Here is a 22092-nt window from a genome sequence, read left to right as displayed (position 1 = left end):
CAGGACCACACTTTTCATAGCATTTTTTGTCTCTTCAACTTACCTAGTGCAATAATAGGTATGTAACAGTTGCTTACTTAATATTTATTAATGCAGATAATAAATCTTAGCTGTAGTCAAGTAGATTTTAGAAACTGAAAGTCAGGAGAAAGCTCCCCTGTGGTGACTTATGTTTATCATCAGTATTTAAAAAATATTCAGTTAATGGTTGAACTATTGGTATATATGGTTTCACAGAGTTAGAATGATTAACTCAAACCCCAAGGTGAAAGTTCAGAATCATGCTTTCAATGCTCTGTAACTATAATCACCACCTGAAAGGAACATGGAGATGAATGTGTTACAGTGCCTTGATGATGTTTGTTAGAACTGCCTGCCTGGAAGTCTCCAAGGCCCACTTCAAACCTGATGAATCGCGCAGGAATAAAATGAATGCTCAGATGCCTGTCTCTTTAACCACTTAGTCCCTAACTGACTATAAAAATCCACAGATGCCAGGGATTCTCATAGTTGTAGTCACTATTGATAAGGATAGTATCTAGGTTTGCAAAAGCATGACAAAATGTTAAGTAAAGCTAGTCACCATGATTTCCACAGTCTCTTCTTCTCATCTCCCTGGGTTTTCATAATGGGATTATCCTCATCTTTTCATACCCCCTCTGACATAACAAATCTGAGTGGGAATACTTTTCAGGATTGCAAATCTTCCAATTTTGAATGGCACAAACAAGAAAATTATGCTTCCAAATGTGTTATAAATTAATTGAAAGCTATCAGATTTAATAAATATATTATTAGTACCTATATCATTTTGAAACTGAATCATTTAAAGTTTCCAGAGATGATTGATTTTTTTGTTAAAATTACTAGATGCTCTTTTAATCTTCCTTTCATGTAAGATTCACAATTTTGCTGTACAACATATATTTCTACTGAAATAATTTCTACATTATTTTCTACTGAAAATATTTACTGCTGACATATTACATGTATTTATATATAACCCTTTTCCCTTTGAATTATAAATGTGTCATTTAGGGAGTAGTGTTCATCATTTCTTAAAATAATTCTTCCCTTCATATTGTATTCCACTAACCCCTTTGCTGAGCTTCAGTTAAGTTCGTAAAGCTGATATGGTAAATAGAACTTAAATCAGACTATTAACTTTTATATAAACCTACTAAGCATAGGGATGGGCAATAGAATTATAGTTCTTGACCTGACCTAATAAAACTCTACACTACCAATTGTGAAGACTTACATGGATCTGTGGAGTTTTCTATATATCCCATTCATTATGAATGTGGGAAAGTTCTATCCCATTATCTTTTTCTTTCATGGTCTTCTTTTTATGTTATCCTGTTGTCATAGAGGGAAAAGAAAATAATTGTGAAATAAGCAGTTTGCCTTCTAATTTTCATTCTACTGATTGGAAGGGTATTAAGATGTTATTCTTTGCACATATGTGCCATTTTGAAGGCAATGTGAGAAAAAAATTGTGGCTAATTAGTAATATAGTGTGCAGGTTGAACTTCTTTCATGTTCCCTTGACACACTTTTGTCATTAGCTGATGGAAAGTATAATGCAGTTAGTCTCCTGACCAGAGGCCCACTATTAAATTTTCATAAATTTATTTTACTATTATCCACAACTCCTGCTATCCTAATATAAGAATGAAAAATGAGCATTTTTGGTTTCATTCTCTCTTTGTATGTTATTCTGTTTGTCATCACATCCCTACTGATAAGCTCTTTGTAAATGGCGTTAATTTACTTACTGAGGTAAAAGTGAACAGAAATTTGCCAGGCTGTGGGGAGGGCACAATAGGGGTTTTGATCAGCCTGGTTCATCCCATCCTTATACTAATAAGCTAGACAGTATGTTTATAGCAGGTACTTTTGCCTTGTGTGGACAGATAGTTCTTATATTAAGCTTGTAAATTCAAAAATCAAATACCTGATTTGATGATTGTGCACTGTTATTCACCATAATAGCTTTTTTGGGCCTTTTCTTGTTGCTATGTTTTTACCATGTGCAATGTGTGCTTTCCCCAGTAACATCTTTCATGACATATTATAATTCTCAGTTGACTGTCATCCTCCCCACTGAGAATCTCTGCTCTAGAAAATAATTTTATCCATTGCTATTCATGTACCATATAATCTACTGTCAGCAACTGTATCAAATCAGTATTTATATCGGCTAGTAAGTAGATTTAATATAAGGGCCAATGTTGCCCACAGTTTAAAAATTTTAAAGCAACTTTGTTTCCCTCAAGGTAGATATAATTATATTTTTATTATCTCTAGCTATATAGGTAATATATGTTTCAAAAGTACCTTTTTACTCATGGTTTTTGTAAACTAGGTGAATATTTTTGTACAGTTATAGGACTCCAGTCCACATTTCTCTGTTAGAGTGACAAAACTGGTTATATTGTATTCATCCCAGTGATGCTTTGCTTGAACTGGCCTGAGTGCATGGTATAATAAGACGCACATAACCTGAAATAATAGTTTTGTGGAGGAGGTTTTTGTGGTGCTTTAAATGGATTAAAGGCTTCCATATTAGAAATAAAATATTGTAGTTTACGTATAGTGTTATCTAGTGATCTCTGTTTAAATGGGTTCTTTCCAATATCATATTCTGCCATTTTCAGCTCATCAGGACATGACTATTGATTGTATTTTAGTCTAGCAAAACCCTGCAGGCAGTTTTGTTATAATGAAAAGACCTGAACTTGGAATCTGAACATCTGGGATCTACCCTTCAGTATTCTGTAACCCCACAGTCTTCAGCAAATGCCTTATTCGTTCTAATCTTCAGTTTTCTTTTTAGTAAAACTTGCATGCTATGATCGTCTTTATATTGTGATCATTATATGACGATGCATGTGGAAAGGGCATTCTCTACCCTAAGCAATATAAAAAGGCAATGCTATTATAAAATAACTCCCTACAGCTCACATCCTGAGTAAAACGGAACTAAGGCCTCTGTGCCACAGTTTTACTGCACAGCCTTAAAAATAGTCAATGTTTGACCAACTCAGCAGCAGTGTGAAATAGACACAGATTAATTGACTTCAATAGTAGAAAATGACTGGTAGATTGGGTATAAAATAATAATGTGAAATACCTAATTCTAGGTATAAAGTCAGTTAAACTGGGGCTTCCCTGGTTGTGTAGGGGTTAAAGTCTCAGCGCTAAGGAGCTATTGCTAGCCACTGCAGCATGAGTTCCATCCCCATATGAGTTCTATCCCCAGCCAGGGAGCTAATCCACATGGCTCAGCAGACCTCTCCTGTCTCCCCTGCTGCTCCCCACTCTGTCTCTGATAAATCCTCTCACCCCCCACACCTCTGGCCTACACCCCAGTTCTTGTATGCATAAATAAAAATAAATCTTAAATAAATTCACACCTTGTCTTTAGAAAAAGTCATTTAAACTGTTACTTATTGGTTAATTTTTCTTTGCTGCATATTTTAACTTTTTCTTCTGGGTAGCTCAGTCTGAAGTCTGCATGTCTTTGAGGCTTTTTGTATAAAAGAACTTGCCACCTCAGTTTTTCCAAATAGAGAAACAAAACATAGTTTAAGAAGTTTTAATAAAAGTCACAGATTTCATAAGTTTACATTAATGGTAATATGCTTTATCATATTTAGTGTTCTTGTATTATAATGCCTTATGCTATTTTTTAACATACATTTACATAAAAAGTTAACATTTATGCTATTTAGAAATGTAAGGCATTGCTATTTATCTACCATGAAGTATGTATTTTCTATCATCTCATTAGAATAAATCAGTTCTCACTGAGTTTTCTCTTAATTTTTTTAGTTTTCATTGCTTTTAAATCTAAAATGTAGAACATTCGGGAGGATTTTATTATATCATTAAACGATTAAATGGCTAACTGGAGCCCACGCACATTTCTCTTTTCTCTACTTCCCAACTCTGTAAAATTAAATTAGGACCCTCACAGTCTTTTTATGTTTTTTTTGTTTTTTGTTTTTTGTTTTTTGTTTTTTTTGTCATTTAAAGCATTCTGTATTATAGCTTGATTCTGGAGCCATATTAAATTGACTTTCCTAGAAATATTCCAGCAGAGTTCCGTTTCTTTCTGTAGATTTTATATATTGTATAGAACTGAGTTGTAGCTTACTTATTGTGTTTGTCAACCTTAAATTTCAGTTACTGCTTTTGCTCTAGTGGTATGGCTATTTAAAAAGATTTTAAGAATTGTGTTTTCAGTCTCCTTGAGTAGTAATTCTGTTTATTGTTCTTTCAGATGCTTGTCAGCAGACTTATTAGCATGTAATTGTTTTTTTCCAAGCATAAGCCACAAGTTCAACAACATAAAGAAAGTTTAATAATACATATCATCTATATTTTATTTTACACATGTACACAAATTTTCCTTCAATTGTCTAAATTTGAAAACCTATGCAAATTAGTCTACCAAGTTTTATTTTCTGCCAGTACACATGGAGTAGAACAAAATTAATCATCAGAAACACTGTTTAAATAATCTGTAATCTTACTGGAGAGAAGTTTGAAATTATCCCCTGCTTTTGGGTTAACTGAGTGAAACTACTCTATCCTTTTCAGCATAACTCCTTTGAAAAAGGGAAACAAATCACTGTATTTTGTATTGTTTTAAGTGATTTTTATATTTACATGGGTGGTACCTATATTTATCTTTTGTTTTAGAATCAATTTTTAATGATGCTATCTCGTTCATAATCCCAATAAGGTCACAAAACTGCCTGGTCTCAGAATCCCTAGCCTTATTCTTCACCTTTTGCTATATTTATATTGTATTTTATATTTATATTGCTATGTAATATTTATATTGTCAGGGCCAATGTCGAAACTTTTAGTAGTTTTTTCCATTCTGGATAACCATCAATTTAGGATATCATCACCTCATGCCCAGGTTATTAATGTTTCCGCTTCTGACATTTTCTCCAATTAGACTAATTTTTGTAAAATACTGTTTTGCTATGTTATATTACTTTCCCAAAGGCTAAAGAAGGACTCTTTGAGATGAGTGTTTCAATAATTCAGATTGCAATGGCTTAGAAGAAAAGTAGGCTTAGATTGCAATGAGAAAAAGCAATAGGTATAGAAAGTTTGTTTTTAAAAGTTTGGCAGACAGATTAGACTCTTAATAGGAGACTTAGAATCAGGCAAGAGTTTCATCGTGTATTTGTCTTTAAGATACACTTAACTATGTTAGAAGGTTGAATAAAAAATTTTAAAGCCCATGAAGGATTGTGGGATAAAAGAGTGTGAAATTGAGGCTTTGGAGCAGGCAGGGGAAGATGGAACCCAAAATGTAGGCATGTAGGCAGAGGAATGGGAAAATACTTTATTTTTTAGAGGAAACATCTATTAAGTATCAGAATACTGAAACAGAGGCATTCTTTTTTTTTTTTAATTAATAAATTTTATTTTTATATTCCCCATACAATTGCAGTCCCCCCATTCTGACCCCAATCCCTCCCCTCCCGGCCCCCACCCCCCAAAAAGTGTCTCTGGTTCATAGTTTTTTGTTGATTTTGATTTTCACTTTCTTATAGTTATTCTTTTTCCTGGTCCCTTATTTAAGTTTTCTAGATTCCTGCTATGAGTGAGACCATCCGGTATTTTTCTTTTTCTTTTTGGCTTATTTCACTGAGCATGATCCCTTGCAGCGCCATCCATGTTGCTGCAAATTGCATGTGTTTATCTTTTTTGAATGCTGAGTAATATTCCATGGTATATATGTACCACATCTTCTTGATCCAGTCATCTATTTTTGGGCATTTGGGCTGTTTCCAAAGCTTAGCTATTGTAAACAGTGCTGCTATAAACATAGGGGTGCAGGTGTTCTTTGGAATTGATGTTTCTGTGTTCTTTGGGTAAATACCTAGGAGTGGAATTGCTGGATCCTGTGGAAGCTCTATGTTTAGTAGGTCCAGAAATCTCCACACAGCTCTCCATAGTGGTTGGACCAGTTTGCACTCCCACCAACAGTGCAGAAGAGTTCCTTTTTCTCCACAACCTCGCCAACATTTGTTGTTGCTAGTTTTTTTAATATGTGCCATTCTCACTGGTGTAAGATGGTATCTCATGGTAGTTTTGATTTGCATTTCCCTGATTGCAAGTGCTGTTGAACAGAGGCATTCTTAACTCCTCACATCCATTTGTATTTCTTCAGCATGTGGACATAGCAGCACTATTGATAAAATACAACACATGTGTGAACGCTACAGATAAGTGGGCATTTACTCCTCTTCATGAAGCAGCCCAAAAAGGAAGGACACAGTTATGTGCCCTACTCTTAGCACACGGTGCAGATCCAACTATGAAGAACCAAGAAGGGCAGACACCTTTAGATCTGGCAACAGTAAGTCCTCCTTTCAGAATATTTACCTTTATTTACCTTCAGAGTTGACATTAAATTCCAGGACTTAGCAGATGGCCTTTATTAGTGCATAGTAGGACAAATTTCCCTCCTTCTGGAATTTTTTTAAGTGCATGTTTTTTATACAATTTAAAACTCTTTAAGGCAAACTGAGTAGAAACTTAATTCTTTTTGCCATACTTATCTTGGAGGGAAAAGATGAATCATAGAAAAACATATATCTGGAATATGTCCTCAAAGGATTACATTTAGCAAAATACCTTACACCTCCTACATTTAGCTTATTAATCTAGAGCAACTAATCTTAATGATAATTTACCTGAGGCTATGAGATAATGAAAGAAAAGTTCATTTCTGGGCTGTACACGATTCTTCTGAAGATGGGAAAATGAGTTGATATGCTATAGAAATATTTTTAAAACCAAGAATTAAATTTTTGTTATTAAATATTAGTCACAAAATTAAGCATAGCATTATCTTCCCTAAACTTTAAGAAAGTCAGGGAGTTACGGTATAGTTAAAATAATATGCAATTTTTTAAGCTAAAAATGTTTTCCCAAACCACACTCTCTTTCGAGATCTATTGCTGCGTTACAGATGGCCTCGAAATACTTAGTAGTTTAACCAAAACTAAATGAAGGATACAGCAATTTGTTATTTTCACAGTCTTGTGCTTGTGCATTGCAGGTGAGCCTGCAATGTCTAGGATAGCCTCTCATCATACAGGCCTCTCTCTGTAGGTCATATCTTGTCACTCAGTAGTCTAGCCCAAACTTTATACAGCAAGGAGGACAGCTTCTAAGAGAAAAAGTAGAAGCTGCCAGTCTTCTGAAAGCCTGGCTTTAAACCCTCAGAACATCAGTTCTGCATTCTCCTGATCATAGCAATGTAAAGGGCAACCCAGATAGATTCAAGGAAAAGCAAATACATGCCACCCTTTGTTGTGGTATGACATGCCAAATACATACAAACTGTAAAGTTCATGGATAAGCTAGCCAAATTAAAGTACCATCCCTTTAATAATTCACCAGGTTTTAATTGTGCATTAAACTATTAAGTGTGCACTAACTAAAAGAACAAAAATTATTCTAGTTGTTTAAGCATAAGCCAAATATAATGAATTTGTGAACTTCTAAAAGAGATTAAAAATCAGCATGTGCTTTTTTTTAAAAAAAAAAAGGTGAAATATTATTTACTCTATTCAAATCTTAACTTATATATCCTCATGTGTGATCATTATGAGCAATTGTGTGCACACCTTGCACTAATTAAGACAGCATTTCCAAGAATCAATGTAATCTACATTCTTTTTTTTAGTTGACTCTTTCTTGTGTGATTTTATGAACACTTGTGTGAAGCGTTTCGAGAACACTTACGATCTATTCTCAGCAAATTTCAAGCATACTAAAGTATTATTAGCTTAGTCTTAACACTGTACATTAGATTTTGAAAAGATGAAATGTTTTTTTAAAAATTAAGTATGTTCTCCACTCCACCTATTGAAACTGCTGGGACTCTTTGGAGCTATGGATCAGAGAAGGAAAGTGGAAGAAATGATCAAAAACATAGGAAATAATGAGACAATTATTAAGAAAAATTTCACAAAGTATTTGGTCCTTGGTGAAAAACTAAACTATTTTAAAATGCACTATTTTTGTTTTCTGTATTACTCTTCTCAGGCTGATGATATCCGAGCTTTGTTGATAGATGCCATGCCCCCAGAGGCCTTACCTACCTGTTTCAAACCTCAGGCTACTGTAGTGAGTGCCTCTCTGATCTCACCAGCATCCACTCCCTCCTGCCTGTCCGCTGCTAGCAGCATAGATAACCTCACCGGCCCCTTAGCGGAGTTGGCAGTGGGTGGAGCGTCCAACACAGGGGATGGCGCAGCAGGTGCAGAAAGAAAGGAAGGAGAAGGCAAGTATACCTTATGAATGCTTCTTTGTTGTCCTTTTTCAAATGAAGAGTTTCACTTTTTCTATTGGTAGTTATTCAACACCACACAGTCAGTCCGTCTGTAAATTTTACAGACAAGAAATTTTACTTTACTATAAATTTTACAGGCAAGAAATTTTGCTTTAAATTTTACTTTACAAGAAATACATCTTCATAAAATAAGCTCCTAGGTATTTACAGTGTTCTTTCTTATGTATATTCCAGTATATTCATTTCCAACATTATTATCTCAGTAAACTACTTATTATTGAAGTAATATCAGAAAAAGCTCAGAGATCCAGGAATAGTGGCTGGTAAATTTGAATTTTCAGTTCAAACTGATAAATAGTTCACTGAAAATATAGGTTATGCTCTGTGATGTTACAACAAATATAAATATTACTCATTTGATAAATCTGCTTTTACTCCTCAAACAAATTTAGAAAAAATGATGCAAAATGTCAGAATGCAGTTTATATATTCTGGATTATTTTATGCTGTATAAAATCATCTGCACAGCCAAGGGTATCAGAGAGCCGTGGTTTTAAAAAAAAAAGTGACTGAATTTCCTTTCTGGATGTCTAAAAATTGTTCTGAGGGACTTTAATAATTTGTCTTTTTTAGTTGCGGGTCTTGATATGAATATCAGCCAGTTCCTAAAAAGCCTTGGTCTTGAGCACCTTCGGGACATCTTTGAAACAGAGCAGGTAAGCTCTCATTTATAGTTGAGACTTTTTAATTAAACATTAAGAATAATTAACTGGCACTTGTTTCTTTTTTGTTTTTTAACCTCCATTAAAAGCCACAGCAGGGCCTCCCCTGGTGGTGCAGTGGTTGAGCGCTGGGCTGCAAAGCTGCCCGCAGCCTCTGCAGCACCGGTTCGATCCCCGGCCACCGGCGAGGGTCCCACATGGTGCAACAGATCTCTCCTGCCATGCCCACTGCTCCCCTCAGCAGTGTATTTCGTCAGTCTGCCTATTCTGTTCCCCACTCTGGCTCTGGTGAATTCTCTCACCCTCCTGTGCTTAAAAAAAAAAAAACAAAAAAACCACAGCACACCTCTAAAGCAGCCAGGGGGATCCAGTATTTCATATTCTTCCTAAAACTGTCTAACAGATGATGGGAGTCTTTGTTAACTGTGTTGTGTCTTTATAAGTAGTCTATCTCCATATGTTTTATTACATGTCAAAACTTGGACCATGAAACCACCACTTAAAAATGTTTGCATAATCTTCCTTGATTTCTTTTTTTTCCAAAAAATGTTCACATTTAATCCTCTCACTGTATTACTGATGTGACTAGTCTCTACCTTAAAGCCAATGGGAAATTTTTATATAAACTATTCAGCAAAATCTTTGTGAAGCAAAGATTTGTTTGTCATTAAATTAGAAAACAAATTTATATTTGGACAAGTGTACTTTTCAAAAATTGCCCCTTTATGAAGCTGCTTGTTGTCCAGTTACAGTCTAATGTTGCACCAAAAATTAGCCACACACTCAGGTAGACCTAGTCTATTTTCAAATGTATCTTAAATATCTATGAGGGTCATATTATGAAGTCATCATTAGAGTGCTTATGAATTAAAGTCTTCCTATTTGTCATTTTATTTAATATGGATAATGAGGTTTTAGCTTATTACTGTATGGTTTTATTACGTTAGTGTTAAATATTGATTAATAAATTTCTGAGTTTAAATTGATTGTTAATTGATATACATGAAATTTTAGAATAGGAAAGGTCCTTAGAAATCTTTGTCATTCACCCAGGTATAGGGGTTACCCCTTTAGCATTCCTGTGGGAAGATAACTTGTTACAGCTTGGACAGGTTTAATAAAATGTTTATAGTTTTAAGTGTGCCAAAATCTGTCACCCTGTGTAATCCATTGTTCTTAGGTTTGCATTTCCCTCTTTTTCACAGAAATCTAATCTCTAGTCTGCATTTATATTAGTTTCATAGGGCTGCCATAACGAATTAGCACAAACACTGATGACTTAAACAACAGAAATCTATTCCCTTCCAGTTCTGGAGACCTGAAATTCAAAATCAAGGTTTCTAGCAGGATTGCACTCCCTATAAGGTATTCAGGAGAGAATCTGTTCCATCCTCTTCTAGTGTCCAGTAATTGGGGGCCCCTTCGGCTTATGGCCACATTTCTCTAATCTCTGCTTCCATCATATGGCATTCTCTGTGTCTCTCTTCTCTTCTTTGTGTTTCTTGTAAGGACACTTACTTTAAATTTAAAGCCTCCCCTCAGCGAGCTAGCCAGTTATTTCACCAACAAAATATATTTAATCAGAAACAACCACAGAAAAGCAGTTAGGAAGTGTGATCTCATGGCAAAACACAGGCATGCTTCCATGGAACAAAAGAAAGAACACTTGTGTAGATTTTAGAAGGACTGTTATAAACAACATTGGAGGAAACTGGAGGTAAGAGGTGTGTTTTCTCATTTGCTGGGTTATGGCATTCTGACTGAGCTGTTGCTGGGCAAAAAAGGAGACGTCTTACTCCCTCTGGCGCAACACAGCTGTGTCACTCTCCCCAAGCACACCTATTCAGTTAGATTCTGCCCTGTACCTTGCTTACTCGTGCTTGGGAACTCTCTTCTAGCCTCCTGACTTCGTTCAAATGAGGTTTTTATATATTAATTATCACAGATGCAAAAAAAGGTTTTCAAATAAAGTCCTTCACAGGTCCTGGGGGTTGCAACAGATAGCTCTCTTTTTAAGGGCCACTAATCAACTCACTAACATAAATATAGACTTCCTATGTTTTTAAGACCTAACCACCTTATCAAAGACTTACCCTTCCAACTGCCCACTCCTATAAAGTTCCTCCTATTTAAGGATAAATATACCTTCATTTTCAGTTATTTTTTATATGGACATAGTTTCTAAACGTCTCACTGTACTCTTTGACCCACTATGGTTTCTTTGTAGGCTGATAGGCACTTTGAAGTTAATTAAAAACTCCAGCTTTTTTTCATTTTAGTTATACTTGTAAGATTTCCTAGTGCCTTTTCTTAATTTTTAAGCTAAATTTCTTTATGTCATGATTTGTATTCACCTTTAATGTTCTTAGTGATCAAAACAGTTGGCGTGTACTAGATTAAAAGAATACCTTCATTTTGATTATCTTCTCCCTGTTACTGGTTGTGTAACATTGGTTAGGACATTTAACCTATGACTCCCCTTACCTGAAAAAAAAAAAAATACCTTCAAAAATGTCCAGATAACTAAAACCCCTAGTCACACTGTGTCAGTTTTTAAAATATGCTTTAATGAAGCATCAGCTGGGTCTTCTGCTGGTGGTGAAAACTTTATAGATTACTGACATAATTTCCCTTTATCTTCACCCAGACCCTGCTTGAGATTTCTTGTGAGAATATCCTAAACAGATAGAATCTTTTTACTTTATTCCTTCCCTGAAAGTACTAAAACTATTCTAAAGCCATTTCTGTTGCAATAGCCAAACTCCAGACTTAACTTCCAAAATCATATCCACACTAATGAAATTTCATACGTTTGCTTAATAAACTGAAGACCCTAAGTCACACGACAACTCCAGTTAGCTATTGGGAGTTTGTCAAGGACTTTAGTGTCTACTTTTTCATCAGTTTACATTATAATTTTATGTTTTATTTTCTCATTTTTTACCTTACAAATCTTTAGTAATGGATTTCATTATCTCATTGTTTTTAATAGTTTAGTCCTATAGTCCTTATTTTTAACAGCTTATCCTTGTTTCATTAGTTTAGTCATTGTCTTTTTCACTTTAGTTTTGTTCTGAGTAAATGGTTCCATTGATATCCTTTTTACTAGAAAGTTTTTGTATCTTTTTTTTATAGTCCATACATTGACTATTCTATTTAATGTGTATTACCTGGCATAGTTCTCTTTCTTTGTATTGACCCATGCTTGACTGTCTTCTACACAATTTTTAATCATCAAACATTCAAATTAACTCTTTTAGCCAATTGTGTTACTAGCCTTTAGTTATAGAGTAGTGCACTTTGTAAACTTTTCCATATATCTGTATCAGGCCAGGAATGTGTGATGATTGTCAAGATAATTGTGTAGTGAGATGAGTGAGGGTACTTATGTTGGGCCCTTTTAATTCAAGTCAAGTCTCCTAACTAACTTGACTTGTTTAACATATACACTTTGCTTGGCTCTCTGTTTTACATAATGTATATACCAGTATCCTTTACTGTTAGTTAAATATACCATTGACACTTTGACCCACCCTTTATAATGTAGCTTCCTGAATAGAAAATGCCTTTTTTCTATGGAAAAGGTCAGTGTGACTGACATTGCAGTTCCTGGAACATAAATGCTATGACTTAGAAGAGTCCTCATGGACATATTATGATCAACCTACATCATATTTTCATAAAAAAGACTGGTTAACATTCATTACCACATATAGTATAAATATATACATAAGTTTTTATTTTAAATTCTGAAAGTCAAAGGCATGGATTCATATTCATTGTGAACATGATTATAAAGTTAGTTTTAATAACCATTACTCAGACCCTGCAACTTTTTAAACCCAAACAAAAGAACAGCCTTTTTCATTAAAATTCTAATTTTCCCTCTCCACCCCCAGATAAAATGAACAAATCTTAGAAACAAGCAGCATTCCATCCTGAAGCAGCATTTTTGAAGTGCTTTTGCTTTTTTTTTTAAAGATTTATCCATTCATTTATACAAGCACTGGGTACAGTCAGAAGTCAGAAGTGCAGGAGGGTGAGAGAATTCACCAGAGCCAGAGCAGAGAACAGAACAGGCAGACTGACGAAGTACACTGCTGAGGGGAGCAGTGGGCAGCAGGAGAAGTCTGCGTGCCGTGTGGGACCCTCGCCTGGAGGCCTTGGATCGAACCAGCACTGCGGAGGCTGTGGGCAGCTTCGCAACCCAGCTCTCAACCACTGCGTCACCGGGGAGGCCCAAAGTGCTTTTGCTTTATATAAAAGCAAGATAATTTAGTTTAGCTGTTAAAATTTTATTTTAAATATGTGCTAGATATAATTTATCCATCAAACTTGTGATATAATGTAAAGCAACTGAATTTAGTTATTTTAACTTTCTACTAGTCATCATCCCTTGTAAGAAATACAAACAAGGGAAAGACAGGTATTACAGTACATTTCAGCTTCTCTGTGTAGTATTTTAATCATTTGTCTGAGCCCCATCAGTAGTAACACATGGAGTCATTGTGAGGATTAAATGAGCTATTCATTTTATGATTGGAGCTATAGAATGACAAATATGTATTCTCATTTCTTCTCTAGAATTCCATAGAAAATACTGTGTTTTGCTGGCCTGGTTTCTGCTTCATCCAGATAGTACTATATATATCCATTCAGAAAGCTTAAGGATTCTTTTTGAATTTGAGTCTACCACATAAATATGAGACTCCATTTTTATGTCAGCCTAATTTGAACTGAATATTAGAAAATTGAGAGGGACAAAATTAGGATATCAGTAAGGTTCCAAATTATATTAAAATCACATCTAGCTAAAAATGTAAAGGCTTCTATAATTGAATCAACTATTCTGTCACAAAGATACATATTTCAGAACTGATGCTTTTTATAAGCTTTACTAAAAAATTACTTTGGATGATTGGAAGTAAATGTGCAGTTTTTACACAGTGGAGCGATTTTTTTTTTTTTTAATGGCCACTGAGAAGTAATCTAATAATTATTTCTAAATAACGAGTGATATGTACTTGTTGTACTCATTATATAATACTCTGAATTGACAATAAAAATCAGCAGAGTTCCAGGCCTAATTTGTCAGTTGTAAAAAGTGTTAAAGGCGAGGAAAAAGGTGGAGAAAGTAATAGATAAAAATAAAAATACCTCATTGGAGTTGGAAAAGGAATAATAATCAAGGTATGTCTTAGTTTTCCCAGGATATAAAATCAAAGGCTAATTTTTTTAAGTAGCATTTGAATTGTTACAAGGCTTCTTTTTAGCTGGAAAATGTCCCATTTCTCCCTCAAGATGTTGTCCTGTGTATTCAGAACATATCCACTGGGTGGGGGTAGAGTCACAGTTACTTTTAGTCAACAAAGTACTCGGTGATTTTGAATCATAGTATTAGCTAACAAATCATCTCCATCCACAAAACTGAATAACCAAAATTTCAGAAATCCACTGTACAAAAATAGAATGTATGCTAAGGATGCAAGGATTGTTAAATCTTAGATTTATAGAACTTAAATAACAACTATTTTCTTCTCCAAATTGGAATTCTATATATAGCTTCTGTAGAAATGGCCTGTAATCTAAATACTAACTGAAAAATCTCACTACTAAGGTAACCTCGTCCATACTTATATGTTTAGCACTGTCAAGTTCTCCCTTGTCCTCATTAGAATCCTGCTATCGGGCCTCCCCGGTGGCGCGGCGGTTGAGCGCTGGGTTGCGAAGCTGCCTGCAGCCTCTGCAGCGCCGGTTCGATCCCCAGCTGCTCCCCTGCCACTGGAGGAGGGTCCCACATGGCGCGCGGACCTCTCCTGCCGCCCGCTGCTCCCCTCAGCAGTGTACTTCAGTCCTTCTGCCTGCTCTGCTCCCCGCTCTGGCTCTGGTGAATTCTCTCACCCTCCCGCGCTTCTGACTATACCCAGTGCATGTATAAACAGAACAAACAAACAAACAAACAAATAAATAACATGCCTCTATTAAAAAAAAAAAAAAAACTTTAAAAAAAAAAAAGAATCCTGCTATCTAAGACTGTGTTCTCCTTTCAACACATTCTGTGTCATTGTGCCAGACATCTCTCAATTTCCCCTACCAATCATATCTCTTAACTTGCTAGGTACTGGAATCTGGTAGTGCCCCATTTTCAACCTACTGGTTTTCCTTCTATCTTGAAGCAAACAAAAGATGATGGAATTAAATAATCAAACGGGAATATAGCATGTTTATTTCAATATCCCTGTTGTTTCTAGTCAATTTACTGTTGACTAGAAGCAAATTAAGGACTGTTTCAAGTAGGTAAAAAGCTGATAAGATTATTAAGACAATTTTAAGAAAATTTTAAGATCATGCTTATCATGGAAAGAAAAGTTTTCTTAATTTGGGTGGAATTTATGGCAATGAAGACTAATGGAAAAGTGTTCATCTCTGAGGAACTATTACAATTTAGCAGTCTATTTTGTTTCATTTTTTCAGATTACACTGGATGTGTTGGCTGATATGGGTCATGAAGAGTTGAAAGAAATAGGCATCAATGCTTATGGACACAGACACAAATTAATCAAAGGAGTAGAAAGACTCCTAGGTGGACAGCAAGGTAGGCAGTTGCAGGGCGGGGGGTTGGGGGGGTGTAATTTCAGGAATTGGTGGTACAAGATAAGTTTCAGGACTGGCATTTGAACTCAGGCCACTCCATCCCAGAGCTCATGTGCTTGATTGGTGTGACATTTCCTTCCTTCCCTATCCCAGCATCACACTCCTTCTAATTGCTCTCCCTTAAAAATCTGGATCATTCTTCCCTCTCACCCCATACTTTGTAATTAAATTTATCTCTGGAATCTATACTTCTGCCCTTTCCCACTGCTATCATCTAATCCAGTTCTCCGCCACTGCTCCTGGGCTGTCACAGCCCCTTCCAGCTTATCTCCAGCCTTCACCTTTGCCTCCCTCCAGTGCCTTCCTTACTCTGTAGCCAAAAGACTCTTTTAAAAATGACCTTGTGATCATATTTGATTATTTAAAACCCTTTAGTAGAGTCTTCTGTTTTCAGGATAAAAGCAGACATTCACAACCTATCTTTTCCCAATCTGACCTTTCTCTCTCACTCATCTGGAGCCCCTCTCCCTCCTTTACAACTGTCAGTGTGGTTTTTTCCATTGTGCTTTGCTCCTTCAAACCTCCTGTCTTTCTCCTTTAAATGCCTCCATATTTATCCTTTCTGTGTTTGGTAGAAGTACTTTCACTCCAGTAAAGCAAGAGGGAGAGTAAGGGAACAACTTGAATTACTCAACTAGCATGCAGAGTCAAGAACATTTAAGAGTGTATGAAACTGAACATTAGAAGGTCTTAATCTTGAGTGTTGCTTACTTATCTGTATTAAATTAATAAGGATAATGAAATTAGCAAGAATAATATAATTAAAACTTGTTAGTTTCCATATCAGTCCATTTCTGTTTTTTAGAAGATAATGTTTTATTTCAGACCTGACTACATTGTAATTAGTACGCTTCTTTACTTTATCAGACATAGTCTCATTTATATTCATCATTGAGTTCAGTTCAACAAATATTTCTTGGGCCCTGCTGTGTGTACAAGGAACTCTGTAGGAGCAGATAATATTTTCCACAAATACATCTCCATCTCCTCTTTTGTTTTCAGATGCATTTGTTTGATAGAACCTCTATATTACATTCAAATTGCAAATGTTTTAGACTTGTTCCAAATTATCAATTATTTATAACAAAATTTCCCTTAAAATTAAGCCTGATTAGTATGGACTTTCGTTTAACAAGTTATTTTTCTTTCTTACAGGCACCAATCCTTACTTGACTTTTCACTGTGTTAATCAGGGAACTATTCTGCTGGATCTTGCTCCAGAAGATAAGGAATATCAGTCAGTAGAAGAAGAGGTAACGTATATCCGAAATTTTGATTAACTTTTCCTGAAATCTGTAGTTAAACCTATTTTTCTAGGGGAGGTAAGCTTGTCTTCCACTAACTTATGGTCATTGACTTTCTATTATTCTCTCTCCCTTAGCCATCGTGTTGGAATATTGCTGAAATTAAAATAGGACTATGGATTCTCACTATGACATGTTACTTTCACATCATAAGCCTAGGGTTGCCAATGAGTGGGCCATATCTGTCTTTTCTCTTTTGTAAACTTTCTTTGATACTCGTGCAGGGAAGAACCCTTCTAGAACTGCTAGAAATGTTTCTTAAGAATGATAAAAAGTGAGACTCTTGCCTCATAGATTGCAAATATCTTCTCTTCTTTATTTTCATGCAAAATTATAAAATGTGATTACATGCCTAATTTACATGTTTATGAAGTCTGCCTCATAACTCGGAGTCACCTTTTGTTTTTCCAGTCACAATATTTTAAAGCCCATAGTAAGTCTATCTGTATGATCCTCCCTGTAGACAGATGCATAGATGCACTCACTAATGATGGTTTACACATTGATTCTTTTGCATAATAAATACCTAATCTCATTATCAGAATAATGATAAACATAATAAACTGCAAATATCTAAGCAAAGAAAGATATGCCTACATGTTTGTTTGTTTCCTGCTTTTTTAATTAGTGCTTCTGTTACTCCCATTCCAGGAACTCAACCCCGTACCTCAGGGTAGTTATTCAGTTAGCCAGTTATCAGAAAGCATCTGTCTTTTAGTGTCTGATTGCCTAATCATCCTGCTTGTATTTAGTAAAATCTGATAATAACACCCAAAATGTGGTAGTAATTTCACAAGTACAGCACTGAGTCGATTCTATATGAAACTTAGAACTTTTAAACATTATATTTTCCATAGTAATTCTTTTTAATTTGGAAAGTGAAAGAAGGATAAGCAATGTGCTAAGGCCAGTTATTCCACTTAGTTGTACATTATAGTCAACATCCCCTCTGTGTATGTATACTTTGAGATGCCAAATTAAAGAGATTATCAGGAATACTCCACCTGGGGCACAAAAATGTATTGATTTTTTTTTTTTTTTAATTCTTCATGCTTTTTTTTTTTTTTTTTTTTTTTTTTTTTAGAAGAAGAAGAAAAAAGTTTGTTGAGGAGAAAAAGAGCAGAAATAAAGTGGGACTCCCAGGCCAGGGAACCAGGCCTGGGAGGGGCAAGGAAGCCCTCTTCATGCTTATTTTTAACATTTGGCCAGTGGAGTATTGATTGAAGAGATTTAGTTTCAGTTAATCACAATGTTGTTTCTCATTTTCATAAAAACAATGTAAAATAGTAATGTAGATGATTTAATGTGATATTGTTTTCTTTTATATGAATATAAATTATAAATTTATAATTTGTATAACATATATTACATATTTATTTATGCCTGTAACTGTTTTCTCACCAGAAATACTTTTCCACTAAACTTGGTGATCAATTTATAGTGAACGCCTATATATTAAGTCTTAGAATCCTAGTGTTGCTAACAATGAAAGGAATGTCTTTAAAATTAAAATTATATACTGGCATATTTTCAGAAAATTAACTATCTTATTTTGTTCTTTAGATGCAAAGTACAATTCGAGAACACAGAGATGGTGGTAATGCTGGTGGAATCTTCAATAGATACAATGTCATTCGAGTAAGTTTTAAAATTTCAAGGTGAATATTAGATTGCAAGATTTGCCTTAAAAAATCAAATATAGACAATGAAAAAAATGTAAAGTGTTATTTTCAGACTGTCAAGGATAGCCTGTTGCCCTTCTCACTATAATGGAATCTCTGACCCCATGTACCAGACGATACTTCACTAGAATGGGCACACTTAGGAAACACCAAAGCTCCAGATAGAAAGCTAGATAGCTGGTGTGAGTGAGGCAGATATGGTAATGGGTCTTTCAGCTCACCCACAAATTTGAACTATCCCTGACAGTAATGTTATCACCATTTCAGAGTAGCATGAAAGACCTGGATTTTCAATCAAATTGAGTTAGCAATTATATCAGAATACATTTAACTCTTATCTTAATCTCAGTACCTTAATTTATAATATGGGGTAGATCGCTACTGTCTGCTTTTTTCAGAGGGATGTCATGAAGATGAATACAATCTGTTGGGAACTGTTTAAGAACCTCTTAAATTAATAGACCTGTGAAAAGTTAATGCAGTGCACATCAGAATTACCCTTTTGGAAAAATACATTTACAGGCCCTAAATCCTAAATTTAATAATCTGGAGAGGAGTCAGAACTTTTTTGACATTAACTCCTATTTTGTAACTTTTTTAACTTTAACTTTGAGGGATAACCAGGTCTAATGCAGAATGACTAAAACCATAACTGAAAATTATGTCAATAAAAAGTCAGAGTGCTAACTGAATTATGCTGACCTGGCAATTTTATTGTATTTAAATAATATTTTAAGCAAAGATAACAAAATACAAAAACCAATCTTACTTAAAAGAAAACATACTTTTCGTTTTAAATTATAAACTGTCAAGAATGTATATTTCACTAATTCCTTCTTTCTTGCTCATCTTTAAAGATTCAAAAAGTTGTCAACAAGAAGTTGAGAGAGCGATTCTGTCACAGACAAAAGGAGGTATCTGAGGAAAATCATAACCATCACAACGAGCGCATGCTGTTCCATGGTGCGTGCCATGTTGTGGCAGTAATTACAGGCCTCACACTCGTCTTGCAAATTCCAGTAAATGAAAAGCCTGTGTTATTGATTATATTAATTGTGCTAAAAATGGTGTGTTTTGATATTTTTTCCAAAAAATTACGTGTTGGTACCAGCTTCCCAAAGCATTATATATTAATACTTTCCAAGGCATGTATAATGAAAATAATTTATCTGGAGTTGTTTTAGAACTTACATTACCAGTTGAACCATCTAGATAGTAAAATATTTTTACTGTAGTTTAGCATGATTGTTTTTGTTTATCAAATTATCTGCGCATACTTAAAGTAAGATTGAGTGTAAAATAATCTGTATTTTCAATTCCACATGTACTTTGCTTCTAAAAAATCTTATACCTTCTGCAAAATCCATGCAACATCCTTGCTTGTTAGACACTGTGGATCCCTGATAAGATTCAAATACATAGTAATTTCTGTGTCATTATACAAAATAAATTTTTCACTTATGCATTATAATTAATATTAACCTACCAAGTAAAAATACAAGTAATTGAGATTCTAGAAAACTGTTCAGAAACCAATCTTTCTTTTATATTTCTAGGTTCTCCTTTCATTAATGCTATTATTCATAAAGGGTTTGATGAACGGCATGCATACATAGGAGGAATGTTTGGCGCTGGGATTTATTTTGCTGAAAACTCCTCTAAAAGCAATCAGTATGTTTATGGAATTGGAGGAGGAACAGGCTGCCCCACACACAAAGATCGTTCATGTTACATATGCCACAGGTGAGTATCTTGTCTTTCATGTGGTGGCTGATATCCTCAGGTAGTGAACCAAATTCATCGCTCAGGCTCTGCAAAAGTCTGCTAACGAATCAGACAGATTTGGGGGTTAAGTTGGAATAGCTGATCAGCCTCTGTCTGGGCAGGAGCATTGACAGCAGAGCTGCTACCAATGGTGGTGGAAACCAGACTACATCAGCCAGTCATAGGTCGCAGTGAAACTTCTTATGTCTTGGCTTTCTTTCTGGACTTCATTTTCCTTGCTTCAGAATTCTCAAGAAAAGATTGAGAATTACTTCTGTAGAACAAATAACCTCTAGTTTTAGTTACATTTGAACTAAGACACACAACTTCTATAACGAATATTATCTTTAATTTGTTTCTAATGTTACTCTGATTTTTTTTATAACTATAATAGCATTTTTTTAAATAAATTTTATTTTTATATTCCCCATACAATTGCAATCCCCTTATTTTTACCCCAATCCCTCCCCCTCCCCGGTCCCACCCCCCATAGAGTGTCTCTGGTTCATAGGTTTTTGTTGATTTTGATTTTCACTTTCTTATAGTTATTCATTTTCCTGGTCCCTTATTTAAGTTTTCTAGATTCCTGCTATGAGTGAGACCATCCGGTATTTTTCTTTTTCTTTCTGGCTTATTTTGCTGAGCATGATCCCTTCGAGCATGATCCCTTCCAGCGCCATCCATGTTGGTGCAAATTGCATGTGTTTATCTTTTTTGAATGCTGGTTACTCTGATGTTTTAAGGCAGAGTATATAAACTTTGAAAAGTCCAAATTAAGAATATTAGCTTTGTAATTACTAGTTAATAAATGAATGTTAGCTTTTTAATAGGATTTTAAATTGAAGGATTTCAAAAGTTGAAGAGAATTATAGTATACTCTCTGAGACATCAGTAAAATAAAATACTGTTCCCTTCCTGACAATGGAAAAAATACAAAAGAATTGAAGTGTACAAATACTGGGATTTATTGCATTGTGCTTAGCCGAGTGTATTACTTTTGCTAAGTTAAGTTAGTAAATTCTCCTATAGGTCAATTGACTCTCAAAGGGACTCATGAAAATGAAATTCATTATAGTTGTTGACCTTAAAACGTATCTATCTCAGTTACATTATAGAAAAGGGTGTAACCATTGGCAGTTCTAACATCCAGAAGGAAATCTCTTTTTATTAAGGCCATTGTGGTTAATAACAAAAGTTCTCAAGATGTAACATGCAAAAATTTCTGTTTGTTGTTTCAAACCTAACTCCTAAACAAATAAGAAAATTGAAACTAGAAGAGGATTAACATTAAAATTTGATAGTTACGTTTATGTCTTAGCTAAGGTTTCCTAGGAAACAGAAATATAAAACAGACAATTTTTATGACTAGCACTTTTTTGGCAAGTACAATTCTAGGGAAGCAAAAGTGAAGGCACTAAGATAAACGAAGTACTAGAGAAGGAGGCAGAGCAAAGACAGTGTGTCATTGGGCTGTGAGTTGGCCACAGATTCATAAAAACTGCAGTTGACTGCTCAGTCCGTTAGACATCCTTAGAGAGACAAGATGAACTACTACATCTCAGAACAATACACTGTGGGAAAAGAGATGAATTCATCCACTAGCTCCAGTCCTCCCATGGTCAGCATTAGTG

The 22092-nt window shown here is 35.0% G+C and overlaps 1 protein-coding gene across 1 annotated transcript in view; it reads left to right on the top strand.

Annotated features, from left to right (window-relative positions):
• TNKS (tankyrase) overlaps nucleotides 1-22092 on the top strand; it is a gene marked incomplete at both ends in the record, with an annotated part of 159975 nt that overhangs the window by 129660 nt on the left and 8223 nt on the right. The window contains 8 exons of the mRNA XM_084231387.1: nucleotides 6203-6391; nucleotides 8089-8326; nucleotides 8969-9051; nucleotides 15532-15652; nucleotides 16867-16964; nucleotides 18579-18653; nucleotides 19555-19660; nucleotides 20254-20440. Of these exons, the coding sequence (XP_084087513.1) occupies nucleotides 6203-6391; nucleotides 8089-8326; nucleotides 8969-9051; nucleotides 15532-15652; nucleotides 16867-16964; nucleotides 18579-18653; nucleotides 19555-19660; nucleotides 20254-20440 (1097 nt within the window). The remainder of the gene's footprint in view (nucleotides 1-6202; nucleotides 6392-8088; nucleotides 8327-8968; nucleotides 9052-15531; nucleotides 15653-16866; nucleotides 16965-18578; nucleotides 18654-19554; nucleotides 19661-20253; nucleotides 20441-22092) is intronic.

Source organism: Talpa europaea, assembly GCF_964194135.1.
Source record: "Talpa europaea genome assembly, chromosome: 4".
NCBI lineage: Eukaryota > Metazoa > Chordata > Mammalia > Eulipotyphla > Talpidae > Talpa > Talpa europaea.
This window is presented reverse-complemented; position numbering and strand designations above follow the sequence as displayed.